Genomic DNA, 14,200 nt, shown 5'->3' with positions numbered 1-14,200 from the left:
ACTTTGAGATGTGAAGAGAAGTCCCATCCATGATCCATGCATCTGGAATGTTTAGTTGGACGTCGGTGTTGAAGGGAGAATATATCGGGAAAGAAGGAGCGGGTCTCATTCTTTTACAAGTTTAATATGGATTTGGATCCTCTCCTGAGCTAATGGAGAGATCCTTCTGACTAAGTATTATGTGCCGTTGGATGAAATTATTATAACTTTAAAAGGACCCAACTGTTTGTAGCTGTTGGATAAAAATCCAACGACCCATAACACTTGGTCAAGAGGATACTCTCCATTAGCTCAGGAGATGATCCAAATCCGTTTAATATTTGTGTCATTGTGTGATTGGTCATGTTCCCATTATGTCTGAGCTTCTATGGAGTCTGGACAATTAACCAATTGTTATGAAATTGAGAATATGTATGTAGTAGAATAAAGTAAAAAAGACTCGATATTTAATAAGTTTGGCAAGCATGCTTATATCTTCGGAGCAGCAGTAGTTTCTTTCTAATTATTTGAAATAATAAAAGTACCAAGATAACTCTCACTATTTTTCTTTCTTCTCTCTAGCCTTATGGCTTACTGATATATTTTTGTTCTATGTCCTCTGCTGTTTCTTCTCCTCTTGGTTTTATAGGCAAATCACTAACCATCTTTTTTATATTTAACCCCACCTTTCCATTAGCCAATAATATTAAATACAAAAGTTAGATGGCTAACCTACCACCGATGACTTTGAGAGATTTTTCAATGTGACCGTCATATGAAGTGGTACACCACGTGTCCCTATATAAATGGTGGGTTATGTGTGTTAAAGGGTTAATAACTTAAAAATTAAAACTTTCCACCACTTGCATAAAAACACGTGGTGTACCATCCGTGTTCCCGTTACAACTAAAAAATTCTCAATGACTTGATGTCCACAGTCTTCAAGTGGATACTCACACGACTTTTTATAGTGGACATTCACACTGCTTTTACAACACTAATAAAAATTGCCTATTTGTAGAAGCGAATGATGCAAGAAAAGGGGAAAGGTGGTTAGTGAGGAGAAGAAAAAAAAGGGAAATTTAGTAAGTAGCCATTTTAAAGACTACCTATTGAAATATCTCATTTTCTAATGTTTATAAAAATAACCAAAATTGGATTTAAAAAGACTTATTGCCCTAAGTTTAAAACTCTTCCTTGTTCCAGCATCGTGGTGTTTCTTTTAAACCCTGATCCCATTGTTAAACAACCACCCACAACCCCACAGTGAACGATCTCCACCACACGATGATTGCTATCTGAGTCGTACTTGAGTGAACGCAAGGCTGCGACTCCAGACCTTCTTCCTACTGATACAAAGTCATTTGTACGACTCCCTCTACATTGCCTTATTCTATTAACTAAATACGTCAAGATAGCATTGTTCTATTAACTTAAGACGTCACGATAGCATTGTTCTATTAACTTATGACGTCACGATAGCAGTGAATCCATATCATAAAAGTCTGGCTCCATCAGGGGAGAATCAGTGCAATTTGCCCATAAATTGAATGACTATAACGGACATTTACCTCATAGCAAGGGCAAAAGCACTTTTCCAAATGGTAGCACAATATGCATCTCACAACTGAAATTTCATAACTTGGCTATCAGTGAAGGCAAATACATCAGAGATTCAGAGCAATAATTTATGCCAACAATTCATTACAAACGTAACATTCACAATTGAACACTTTACAGTAATAAGCCATATAAATATATCAATATTACATCTGCATTCTGGAATCTGGATATATTAATGGTTGCAGAAACCACACTGCCGATACCGACCTTGATACTTAAGGCAAATCTGATCCGGTCAGGTGGTAACAAGCTCAATACATCCATGACAAGTCTTGTCTGAAAGATACGGACTTCGCAGCTCCAAGAACTCCTCTTTCAGAAATTTGAGGACAATCTTCCACAGCTAACAATTCCAATTTGTATGACCCTGCAAGCGGCTTCAACCCATCATCAGAAACCCCTAAACACTTGATTAAACGCAAAATGGACAACCGGGGAAACTGGCCCACGAGCTGCAGCCCCTCATCGCTTATCTCTTGGCATCTGATTAGCTCCAAGGTCTCCAGATGCAGAGCCAAGCAAAGAGCTTCCATACCAACATCATTAAAGGAATACACTTGGTCAAAAGCAAGTTCCCGCACAGGGCACTTCTGAATCAAATTGAGGATTCCATCTAATGTAAATGAGGAAAAAGAAGGGAACTCCCCGTCGGAGTAAGATATCCTGACAGATTCAAGCATCGAACAGTTCTGCGCCACGGCTTTTAGACATTCATCAGTTAATCTCAATGGGTTATTCATCAAAAGAGGAAGTGAGAAATCTGACGGAACGCGAAGGAAAATGGACCGAAGATTTTTTGACTTTTGGGCTAAGCCTATGATGTCACAGTCCCTTACCCCAACACACATGTCCAAGTGAATCTTCTCCAAATTCTTGCACTTCCCCAGTACACAAGCAAGCCCCCGCCCCGGGCTGATGATGCAATTTACCAAGCTAAGTTCCACCATATTATCACATGGGACCCACTGCTTTTGCCATCGATCCACAGCTAAACGATCATAAACTTTCATATATCTGTAATTAACATCAACCTCAAATTGCAAGCATTTTAATTTTTTCCAACTGGAACCTAGCTTAATCAAATCACCCTCCCCAATAGCTCTGCAATTCTTAATTGAGAGATCTTCGAGAGTTTCAAGCTTTCCAAGATATTCAAGCCACTCAAAACTGCTAATATTTAAGCATCGGATAAGATGGAGGGTAGTGAGGTTCTTGCAGCCCACAACAACAGATAATATGCCACATCCAGTTATCCTTGCGTTGAAATTCAACTTCAAAGCTGAAAGTTTTGAGCAAGAAGACAAGTGACGGATACCCACATCCGTGATGAATGTGCAGTAGCTTAATGTGAGATCCACCAGAGAAGGACAGTAGTTGGAAAGAATAAGAAGCCCTTGGTCATCCAACTGCTTTCCTAGTTTGGACATCCAACCGGCATAAGTTATCTCGACCCTTGTCAAGTTAGCAAACCTACTGCAGAGAGATGTCAAAGCTTCATTTGCAGGGTCTAATCCACAACCAACCCGAAGAGATTGTCTCTGTTCATTATCCAATCCGTGCAGGCGCTTACATGCCAAAGAAACAGAGTTTCGGTCAGTGGTTTTCTTAATCCTGCTCAAGATCTCCCATAATAACTGGTCCGGCAGAAAATCCATCAAAACTCACAAATTTCCCTCTTTAAAATAGATTTGCACCACCTGATATCACAACAAAAACCAATACGATAAATTTTAGTCCAATACGGAGACAAAGGTAACTTGGTACAGGAATGCATATAATAAAACCTCGGTAGATGCTGGTTAAAACAAGAAGATATCTCTCTTTCAAAAACTTGAAATGAAAATCTGAATTTGCATAAACACTGATGAGAATTTCTCACATGTGCGCTCTCCCGTTTTTTGATGAATTGAAAAGAAAATGCAAGCAGTTCATCCAAACACCCTGACTGACACGGAAGCCATTCAAATAGCACAGATACCAACAAACTAGGTTCTTCGAACACAGTTTCTGTAACGAAATAACATAAAACTAACAATTATTTGATACGAAGTTTTAGTTTCCTGCTTAGAATTTACAGACTCAAGAACAAAATCCAGGGAAACCCAACAAACCGGTTGTCCACGATCGACGAATCAACCAACCACAGAAAGCAAATTCCCCAATATCGAACGGCGAAATATTTAATCACCCAAAGATGATTGTTCAGCTCAGAACTTCCATGTCCGACAAATTATTGATGTCCCTAATTAATTCAGAAAACCCATAAAATAAAAAGTTATACTTTCTTTACTTGATCGAACCAAGGTGATGATATTCCATTTGCCCATAAGACCAAAAGACAACCCACACAATTTTCACAAATTAAACAAAAAAAATATATCAAAATAATTTGACAATTAACCGTTAATCATGCAAATGCAAGAACAATAATACAAGAAGAGAGACAGATTCAAGCAAATAACAGTAAATCGAACAATACAAGGTACACAAAAAAAGGGGGACACATTAATTTCCTTCAAAGATTCAGCTTAATTAAGGTTAATCTCCGAGGAATTGAGAGGAAACGTAAGAGATCTTACCATATAATTCGGACAGAAGCGGAGAGACAAAGATGACGATGATGATGGTGCTAAGGATTAAGGAAGGCGGAGGAAGATGGAAATCTAACCATTCTTCTTCTTCTTCTTCTCTTCATTTTTTGGTCGGTACAGAAATTAGAAAACCTTTTTATTGATAATTTGATATCTGATTGCCAATTGGCTTCAGAAGATCCAAATCCTGTGGGGTTGGTTGCTCACAACATCACAAAAGAGTGGTAGGTCATTCTGGATGGTTCAAGTGGCAGACACGCAACGCAAGGGAAAAACAACAAACATGCGTCCGTCCCTTTGTACTCAAACTCGGAAATCTCTCCCTATAATTTTCACAACTTTTGACACACATTTTTATTGCGGTTAATTAGTTATGTATTTCAACGATTTATACAATTTTTAACATCGGTAAAATACTTTACATAGTCTACCCCACAAAAACGTTTATAAAAAATGGTGTCAAAGAACCACCCCTATTAAAAACCAAACTTTACGATAACTTGGACAAAGTGGGCGTTTAAGTAGTGTTGTGAGTAATCATATACACAAATTTGTAATACAAATCCTCTTAACATCATTTGTACAAGTAAGTATCGATCCCCCTTTACCGGTCACCATCAAAAGCCGGGTAAAGGACCGTTTGAGCATTGTTTTGGAGGAATGAGAATGCAGAAATTTTCAATAACCATCACCCATCAACATAATTTTGTGACTAAGCAAGCCGGTATCCCCCTTACCGTACACAACTTGGCCTTAAAAAACTAGAGCAGAAAAAACCGGGCACTCTAGTTGACACATAACCTACGAAATGGAAGCAGCTCGTGAAATGGAACAAGAGTAACGCATCGTTCCTTCAACCTTGGCGTCTCCTCCTCCTGTTATTAGTCTTTGAGCCCTCTTCTATACATTCATTGGAAACTTCCGGAGAAGTGACAGTGGCATCACCAATTTCATTCCGTACTGATGGCTGTGGTGGCTCCACCGATACTGGCAAGGCAGTCCCATCCTTTATTTCATCTGATGTTGATAGCTGCTCCACCGTCTTCCCAGCCTCAAGGTACATCATCAAATTCCCAAGCTGCAAAATGGTGAGAATTTAACAATGGAAGTCGCGTTAGTTTAGGCATAGTCTAAAATATTAAGGCTGGACACAACCAAAAGCTATCGAGCAGTAAAAATTGTATATCAAAAACGAAAGGTGAAAATTTTATATCACCTGCTCTTCTAAGTCGCTAATTTTATCGTCCCTTAGTTTCAAAGTCTTTCTCTCCCTGAAAGTACAAGGCATGGGGACCAATTACGCAATAATAGCAGAAAAACAACAGCATATAAATTTACACCATCTCCGGAACATCTACAAAATGTTTCAGCAAATTTACTGAGATGTTAAAGGGTAGGCCATGGGATCACAATATTTATGGTCTCCTTATTGTGATCAGACAACTATTTGTGGACAATATAACCCGGATCTCTACGTTGCCTCCATTTTGATAGTGCCAAAATCTTAAACTCTGACAATATAAAATGGAGCCATTCAAAATTGGTGGGGCATCCAACCGTGAGAAAATTTTTAGCTTCATATCAACGACAATAAGGCATAAAATCCAAAGAGAGAATATAAACTTGAAGATGTATATCCAGGTCCAAGTAAAAACAAATCAAAGGTCAAATTGCTTACTATCACATCAAGTCACTGAACTTACGATGATGGGAAAATACAAAGAAAACAAGAACGAGGGGGACAAATCAATACCTCTCTTCAGATTCAAGTATCTTTGCTTTCCAAATCTCCTGGTTTTTTAAAAGGTTTTCATTAAGCTGCATGTAGAAGAAAAACGATCTTTAGATTGCAAGATTACTGAAAAAAAATGACCCACTAAAAAGCACATTGAGATTCTCAAGTCTACTCTAGAAGTACAAGAGGTTTGCACTTACATCATCAAGAAATTTCTTCTCTTTTACACACCTGTCCAGCTTGGCCTGCAATTTCTTTAGTGGAACAGCCTTCTCCACAGCATTAGAAATTTCTTGTTCAGTTCCTTCTTTAACTTCTTGAAGTAACGACTCAAAATACTGAAATCCAAATAGCATCAGTGTACAGTGAAACATTAAATGTCACCTTAAATAAGTTTAAACAGAAAACTATTTGCAAGGAATAAGAAAATTCAGCTTACCACTTTTTGGTTCTCAAGTTGAGTAGCAAGCAGTTCATTGTATTCATTAACAATCTGCATATAATGGTACACAATGTGAGAAATTCAAATTACAAAGAACATAATAGTATAACTATGGCCTGTATTAAGTGACATGAAGGGTAAAATCATTACAGCTTCTACTTTACTGTTCAAAAGTGCCTCACTGTATTCAGAATCTACGCAGTCACAACTTTGACATCCAATAAAAGGTGAATTCAATTCAACCAATTTCCCATCAGTTTTGGATTGAATTAGGCGGTGAACATAATTGTCTCCAGCATAATCCCACACACGTTGTGTTTCCAATTCAAGAGAATAACAATGTTCTGTTTCTTTCCAATGCCTTATTGCATGTCCTTCTTTATACCTACATCAAATTTTTTAGCAAGCAAAATGTATGATGAAAATACATACCTGAGCTAGAAATCTTTATTTTTTTGGCCAAAAGTGATAATAAAAATAAGAGGGTAATGGTCAAGCGGAGAATTGTTACCTCCCACAACCAACAAAGCCACAGATAACACACATCCAGAGATTCTCAGAAGTTTGACAAAGAAAACAGTTGGACTTTTCAGGCTGTTGCTGACAATATCGACATACCTGTCATAACATGTGGTAGACAAGTCGATAAATATTTAGTACGTACCTTGTAAAGTCATTTGCAACTATTTATTAACCAAGCAAAATCTAGCAGGAAAGTGCAACAATCTGTAGTAAGAAAGCTGTAGCCAAATCATAGACTCTAATTTAACCATGGCTTGGCTACAAAGAGAACTGATCATATAGGTTCACCACCTCCTAAGCATCAGTACAGGTTAGATGTATCCTGTCACAAGTCATGATTCATGCAGATCTTTACCTTTTATCTATCACAAATGGGAACATCTATTTTTAAGGATTTTTACAACGTACTTGGATAAGTGAGTTTCTCAACGTGCTTTATTTTATTTTTTTTGGCTCTAACTGCTTCACCACTTGCACGATTTGGTTTCTTTATAAGCATCCTTTGTAGTGTAATTATAAGGTCCTACTGTAATTATAGAGTCTCACTGTAATCTTTTTGCTCTCTTCTACTATCACTGGTTTCCGCTTTTGACTTTTGTGAATGATCCTTTGTCAATAATAGAGAGGGCTAATACATAACTGGGGAATAAATACCCAGCAGAGGTAGAAAATTGGCAGGTGTGATATACATGGTAAACTCCCAAAGAATTCATGTATTACTACTATATAAGTTAATTGATTTTTTTACCTTTCACTGTGCATGTTCAAAAGCATCAAAAGCAATTCTAGATGGATCCTAAGGGTAAGGACCCTTAACTTTTATTTTATTGTAACCCTCATAAGAGGGTTGAAGAGGGAAGATGGCCTGCAAAAGACAGTCTAATTACAGAGGCATAGAAAGAGACATCTTCCATTAGCATATTTGTCTATCTACTACTAGAGTGATAGGCAAAAAATAAAAGAATATGCATTTTCCCTTGAAGAAGGTAGAAACCGTTTCATAGAAATTATATGATGGACTATGTCTACATCAGTAGATTTTCATATTTTTTGTTTGATACTACCCCTTCATAGATTAAACTTTCACCAATTACAGTCCTTTTGAAGAACTAACTGCAACAGGAGCCCTAGCCTGGGTCTAACTACCCTGGGAGAGGAGATTTGATATAGTCACCTGTTTCAACTTCCATGAATCAAATACAATATACACACTTATCAACGTGAGGATTTTAACATTGTGAAAGAGGGTTGCCAACTTGATTTTTACTCACGACCTCTCCCACTCCTAGAAATAATTCCCCATGGCAGAAGCAGAATTCATGGTGCTTGAAAAAGAGGATATGAAGTGGAAAGAACCTATGAACTTTATGTCAAGGGCATTATATTCAAATAATAATCTAAACATACATTGTTCACAGGGAACAATGCATAATGCTGGAAAACTTTGATCGAGTTCCATCACTTTGTACATAGGGTGGATTGCGAGTCTTATAATCCTAGAAACAAGCATGTGATATAGCATGCTAGGGAAGGGGAATGAAATGAAAAGGAGGTCCAATCTATTTAGTGTGCTAACTTCTGAACATGGTCTTGCACAAAAAAGAACAGGGAAAAAAAAGAGGGAACTCCAAAATTACTTACAGGACACAATCAGGCACAAAAACACAAATATTAAAGGGGAAAAAATAATAAGTTGAAAGAACTTGCAAAAATACTTACAGGACATGAAGAATCTGTCCATTTTGAAATGCAGGAACAATGAAATGAATGATTGCAAATAGTCGTGAGGATTCCTTCCATATCTTGGTCCAGTCTCTCTGTAAAACAAGGTTAAGTTAGAAATCTACATGTTCAAGACAAAAAAAAAAGGTCGTACCCAGTGCACAAGGCTCCCGCTTTACGCAGGGTCTGGGAGAAGAGGTGGGGGGGATGCAACACGAGGACTTCCCAGGAGGTCACCCATCCTAGTACTACAATTCACATTTTCACATAGATCCATTTTGTGTGCTTCTGTGCATACATACCAAGACAAACTGGACATGATGGCTGCTCAGTTGAGCTTCCTGATGATGCTTGCGCATGTTCTATCGAACCAGTGTATTGAACATCTACCGTGAAAAGAATACGACAAACCTCCACCTGTATCAAACCCCAGATAAATAGGATTACAACAATAAAAAGCTTAAAACGGTGTTATATGTGGAACTTTTGTACAACTCCTGCGAAGTCAATGCATCATGTATCTAAGTCTATAGGTACAGACTACAGAGTATAGAGTAACCTCAAGCGACGAGAATCGTCTCCCGTTGAAATGCTTGTAAAAATTATCTGTCGAGTCCTGACTATCAAACCTTATCAAAATGCTGTAACGATCCTCCATCCCGTCATTCCTAAACACAAAACAAGAAAACAAAATCAAGATGAAATCCAACAACAAGAAAAAAGGAAATACGAGGACCAGAACTGAAAATACTTTCAAAGATGGAACCTGACAATCCGCATCTCCAAAATATGCTGAATAAATGAACCACAAAACTGGCAGAAGTCCGCATATGTCATGTGATTCGGAACTCCAAGCACACAAACAAGGGGCTTCCTTCCAACCTACATAAAGTCGACATAGACATCAAACTTGCATCGTATTTCTTGCTTTATCTCAGGGTCTTCAAGTGAATTTAACGAGATTCAACACTTCTAAAGGTTCTCAAACAAAAACTATACCGGAAGAAGTCTTCTTCAGAAACCTAAGTTCAACATATCTTGAACAAAGGAACCTCTTTAATGCTATTTCTAGATGTCGAAAATGTGCAGTTTCTCTCTTCAATTGCTAAAAGTTTACATAAGCGTTAGCGTGTTACTTAAACTGTTTTCCTATCAATTTCTTGGCAAATCAACTCCACATTACTCGATTCCGGTAAATTTTTTATTCACTGTTAAAATTTCACAATATTTTGCTTTACAATTGACGAACACGAATCCAGTCAAGCTCCAATTCTACTAATTTCTATGTATTTTTACCATGAAACTGAAAAGATAAATCGATCTCTCAAATTTTGCATAAAGAATCTAATTTTACTGTCTTGAATTGAAATAAGCTTACGGGGAGATTAGACGGGGAGGTGGGGATGACGTCGGCATCGGCGTCGTCGCGGTAGAGAAGCATGATGCCTCTGGTCTCTTCGATTCTAGGGTTTCCAGAAGAGAAAGGAAAGGCCTGCGTGATGTTGGAGATGGGGGAATATGAGGAGTCGCTGAAATCGCTGGAGATAGGAGGCGGCGACCGGAAAACCTCGCCGGGGGAGGCTCCGGAATGAGCTGTGCTCGAACTCGGTGACATGGAAGTAGTAGATGATGACAGTCCTGAGTTTAGAGGGAGATTTTGGCTTGCCGCAATGGCGCTCTATGAGAGCAGCTCCAGCGTGTGCTGGAGCCGAGGGACAGGCCCGCGAACAGTGGCAGAGAGCCCGAGCAAGCAAGCCCAGCGTGTGCTGGCGAGGGAGCCCGAGCAGCCCGAGGGACAGGCCCGGCACGAGTTGCCAGTCCTAGAACCGGAAGGCATCCTGCATAAGGCTGACGTTACCCAGCGGTCAGCCACATTTTTTAATTTTTTTTGTTAGGCGCGTGCGGTTCAAGCGCGCGTTGTCCGACATGATTTCAAAAGTGGGGTTCGCGGTGCACTTCGGCAAAGTTACCGTTGGGGAGGCCACATGGCTTCCCCACGTCCGTTGGGTTTTAACGGCTACAATTTGTGGACCATTGGATTTCCAACGGTAAAAAAAATTTAAAAAGCTAATTTAATATTAGCCGTTGAATTTGAGATCAACAGTCCACGTTATTCGTCTTTATAAATTAAAAAATTATATAAAAATAAATAGTTTAAAAATCAGAAATCTTACCATTGTGCCACATGGCACAATTTGGAGTGTTGGAATTCAATTTTTTTTTTTAAATCCAATGGCAGAGATTAATAAGGGGAATAAAAAGTTTAAAAAATGTAAAAAATTAATAAAAATCTGAAGAAGAAAAAAATTGATTTTGACTTTTTTATAAATACTTTCTCATTATCTTCTACCTTACACCACAATTTTATATTTTCTCAACTACTTTCAACCACATTCCTATCTTTCTCTCAAAGTTTTAATCCAATTTTTTTCCAACAAAATGACTACTAATGCAAGTATGAATTGGAGGATACCAAAACAATGCTCCACATCCTTTTTGCACCCCTCTTGATAGCTTTGCAAAGTGTTTTTCCTTTACACTTCGCGGACGTGGCACTATTTTGACAAAAGTTGACTACCTTGGGTAATTGTCGTCTGCTAGGTACTTACGTCCATTGATCCAATATGTGACTTTTAGTGCATTTCCTTGCAGAACATTGTTGAACACTGAGGATTGCGCAAGGACATTGATGTCAGTTTGAGCTCCTGGAACCCCGAAAAATGCGTGCCAAATCCATGTATCAAAAGATATCATCGCCTTCAAAATGATACATTTTAATCCTTTTATGTCCCCATAAGCACCTTACCATGCACTTGGACAGTTTTTCCAGGTCCAGTGCATACAGTCGATGCTTCAAATCATCTCAGGAAAACCTCACATCTCACCCTTCTTCAGAAACCTTTGCAAGTCCATCTCAGTAAGTTTCCGGAGGTACTCTGCGGTGTAGATAGATTCGATTGCTCCGTAAAACCTTATCAGGGATTTAATAATGGTTGATTTCCCCATCTTAGCTATCTCGTCCACTTGGTCTGCAGATGCTTCATATGTAAGCATCCGCAAGGCAGCATTAATTTTTTGCTCAGGCAGGAGACCCATAGCACCAAAAGCATCTTTCTTTTGCATGAAGTAAGAATCATGGTTTCAAACAGCGCCCATGATTTTGTTGAACAAATGTTGTTCCATTCTAAAACGACTTCTAAAATACGTATCAAGGAATGCACTGTTATGGACAAAATAATCGTCCAAGAGATTCGTACCTCGTTGTTGCCTGCTTCTATCAAGGTTTGTCGAACGGCTGGGCCTGCTGATCTGAGCCACATCTTGGATGACTTGACGAGAATGTAAGGTTTTGGCCATTCTTACTTCGTCATCTCTCCTTCTATGCTCCTCATCATCTTCCATCTCATTTTGGGCTACCTAGAGATTGAACATTCCTTCTGATTGGTTAAACAATTCTTCCTCTTGCTGATCGATTTCCCACATCATCCTTGAAGAATAAGACATTGCAAGAAGGAAACATAAACTATGAATAATGATAGAAATTTTGGTGAAGAAGAAAGCAGAAACTATGAATAATGATAAAGATCTTGAGAAAATTGGTGTGAGATTTGTAAGGATGGATGGTGGATTATATGGAGGATTCAGAAAGGATTAGGTTGTAGATAATGCTACGTGGCATGCCGTCATTTGTTAAAAATCTGATTGTAAACAGATTATGACACGTGATGCGACATATTGGTTAATAATCTTATCGGAAATCGATGACCAATAATTGTATTTTCGGATAATGAGACGAGGCGCAACGAGAACGATTAAAAATCTTATAGGAAATCCATCACCAATAATTGTCTTTTCGGATAATGACACATGGCACAACGAGAACGATTATAAATCTTATTCGAAATTACAAATAAAATTATTTTGTATTATTTTGTAAATAAAAAAATTGTAATATTTTATTGTCAATTGCCAGGGCTATTCAGTGTAGAAGTGGAGATGCAAAAGGCAGTTACTGTTCATTAAGGGCAGTTACTGTTCACCGGGTGGATAACATAGTGGATAGCCCTAGGGGGCCTCCACCACGCTGGAACTGCTCTAAGGAAGAGAGGGCCATAGGGGACCGGCGGTGGGAGAAACAAGAGTTTCAAGTAGGGTTGTTCGAGTGAAACGCAATTAAAATAAACAAAATTTAACCTTAGCCGCAGGATTTGGATGAACGGCTTGGATCAGCTTGAACCCTTTTTAATAAGGATTTAGAGTTTATTCATGGATTTGATATTCACACACTCATTTTTACTTCTCACACACTTTTTTAATTTTCGACTGTCAGATCGAATGAATTGAAAAAGATCAAAAGACAAAAATTAATAAGAGATGGGTGAGAAGTAAAAAGGGGTTTGTGGATAGCACACCCTTTATTCATATGTCAATGCTTGGGAGACTTAATTTTTAAACTAAATTTGCAAACAAAATCATGCGTCACTAATAAGGTATAAGCACGTTAATCAATGCTTATGTAATAATCCAATCATTAACATCTACATCATTTTATTTACAAAACTTGGTTTAGAAATTTGGTCTCCCTAATATTACTCTTATTCATATTATAGTTAGTAAATTTGTGTATAATACGTGTGCTAATGATTCGTAGATTATATGTTTTTTTTTAATTCTGTAGTACGATACAGTGTAATACACATACATAAATATTTTTCACGTTAAAAACACGTGTTGTGAAATTGAAAATATGTGTACAGTGGAATATAAAGTAAATAAGACACAATATTTACGATGTTCGATAAGTGTGCCTACATCCTCGGGATAGCAGTAGTAATTTCTCTCATTATCTGAAATAATAGAAGTACAAAGTAATTCTCACTATTTTTCTCTCTATCTCTCTAGCCTTTTTTTTCTCTCCTCTATTTCTTTTCTTTCTTCCGTATCTTCTCTTCTATTACTATTACATTTGTAAGCTAGTAGGCCATTATATAGAAATTGTAAGATGTGCTGCTTAGGAGGGTTTGATAAAAATCCTTAAAATTGTGTGCATCTCCACCCACTTTTCTTGACTTTGTCTATACATAAAAGTTCATAGTAATATTCGCCTTTACAACAACACGTTATTTTTACTCATTTTTCAATACATATAAAATTTACGCATTCTACTTGTACTTTTTCATATTGCTGAATAAAATATATTTTAAATTAGAGTACAAATTAAATTTTTTTTAAATGACCGATTTTTTTCAAAATATTATTTTAGCAAAGTTGTCGAATAGCACAAGAACAAGGGATGTTGATGATGCCTTAAGTCTGACATCTTCCAATTACTTGCTAAAACTCTAACCCTCACGCTTCAAGAACTTTCACTGTGAAGATTAATGGTCAGAGGAGCTCCCTCTATATCCTCATGAGCAATGGCGGATCAAGGAATTTAACCTTGTGGGGTTGTAGTGTAAAACATCTAAGCGTGTGCACGCCCAAAAAATTTCAATTTTTTTGTTGAGGTATTTAGGGGTGGTTTGGGAGTGAGGTGCTTAAAAAAAAAACACTCATGAAAAAAAGCTGTGAGGGTTTTAGGTGTTT

At 37.8% G+C, this 14,200-nt stretch overlaps 2 protein-coding genes across 4 annotated transcripts; both read right to left on the bottom strand.

Annotated features, from left to right (window-relative positions):
- Window positions 1-1,594: 1,594 nt before the first annotated feature.
- LOC103453351 (F-box/LRR-repeat protein 14) lies at window positions 1,595-4,677 on the bottom strand. 3 transcript variants are annotated; one of them, XM_070817386.1, is made up of 4 exons: window positions 4,182-4,322; window positions 3,714-3,844; window positions 3,482-3,609; window positions 1,595-3,299 (listed from the first exon to the last, which is right to left on the bottom strand). In XM_070817386.1, the coding sequence occupies exon 4, from the start codon at window positions 3,255-3,257 to the stop codon at window positions 1,854-1,856; it is 1,404 nt and encodes a 467-aa protein (XP_070673487.1). In that variant the 5' UTR covers window positions 3,258-3,299; window positions 3,482-3,609; window positions 3,714-3,844; window positions 4,182-4,322; the 3' UTR covers window positions 1,595-1,853. The 3 variants fall into 3 exon arrangements, with proteins under 3 accessions (XP_070673487.1, XP_028953387.1, XP_008391118.1); XM_029097554.2 differs by having other exon boundaries at window positions 3,482-3,844; window positions 4,182-4,342; XM_008392896.4 differs by lacking the exons at window positions 3,482-3,609; window positions 3,714-3,844 and having other exon boundaries at window positions 4,182-4,677.
- A 28-nt stretch (window positions 4,678-4,705) lies between these two features.
- Window positions 4,706-10,464, bottom strand: LOC103453350 (BRAP2 RING ZnF UBP domain-containing protein 2). Its single transcript, XM_008392895.4, has 12 exons — window positions 9,993-10,464; window positions 9,381-9,496; window positions 9,174-9,282; window positions 8,917-9,031; window positions 8,612-8,709; window positions 6,882-6,988; window positions 6,521-6,755; window positions 6,368-6,421; window positions 6,129-6,266; window positions 5,947-6,011; window positions 5,410-5,464; window positions 4,706-5,271 (listed from the first exon to the last, which is right to left on the bottom strand). Exons 1-12 carry the CDS (start codon window positions 10,227-10,229, stop codon window positions 5,047-5,049), a joined length of 1,554 nt encoding a protein of 517 aa, XP_008391117.1. The 5' UTR covers window positions 10,230-10,464; the 3' UTR covers window positions 4,706-5,046.
- Window positions 10,465-14,200: the final 3,736 nt, after the last annotated feature.

The sequence above is a fragment of the Malus domestica genome, chromosome 17, assembly GCF_042453785.1.
Source record: "Malus domestica chromosome 17, GDT2T_hap1".
Taxonomy (NCBI): domain Eukaryota; kingdom Viridiplantae; phylum Streptophyta; class Magnoliopsida; order Rosales; family Rosaceae; genus Malus; species Malus domestica.
Note: the sequence above shows the minus strand (reverse complement) of the source record. Positions and strands in the feature narration are given on the sequence as shown.

What these genes read in the sequence shown, in the direction of transcription:
- LOC103453351 (XM_008392896.4), bottom strand. Translation starts at nt 3,257, where the DNA reads ATGGATTTTCTGCCGGACCAGTTATTATGGGAGATCTTGAGCAGGATT.
- LOC103453350 (XM_008392895.4), bottom strand. Translation starts at nt 10,229, where the DNA reads ATGTCACCGAGTTCGAGCACAGCTCATTCCGGAGCCTCCCCCGGCGAG. An exon ending in GGCTTTGTTGGTTGTGGGAG is followed by an intron (nt 6,756 to 6,881) that starts GTAACAATTCTC and finishes AATTTGATGTAG; the next exon opens with GTATAAAGAAGGACATGCAA. An exon ending in ATACTTGAATCTGAAGAGAG is followed by an intron (nt 5,465 to 5,946) that starts GTATTGATTTGT and finishes TTGTACTTTCAG; the next exon opens with GGAGAGAAAGACTTTGAAAC.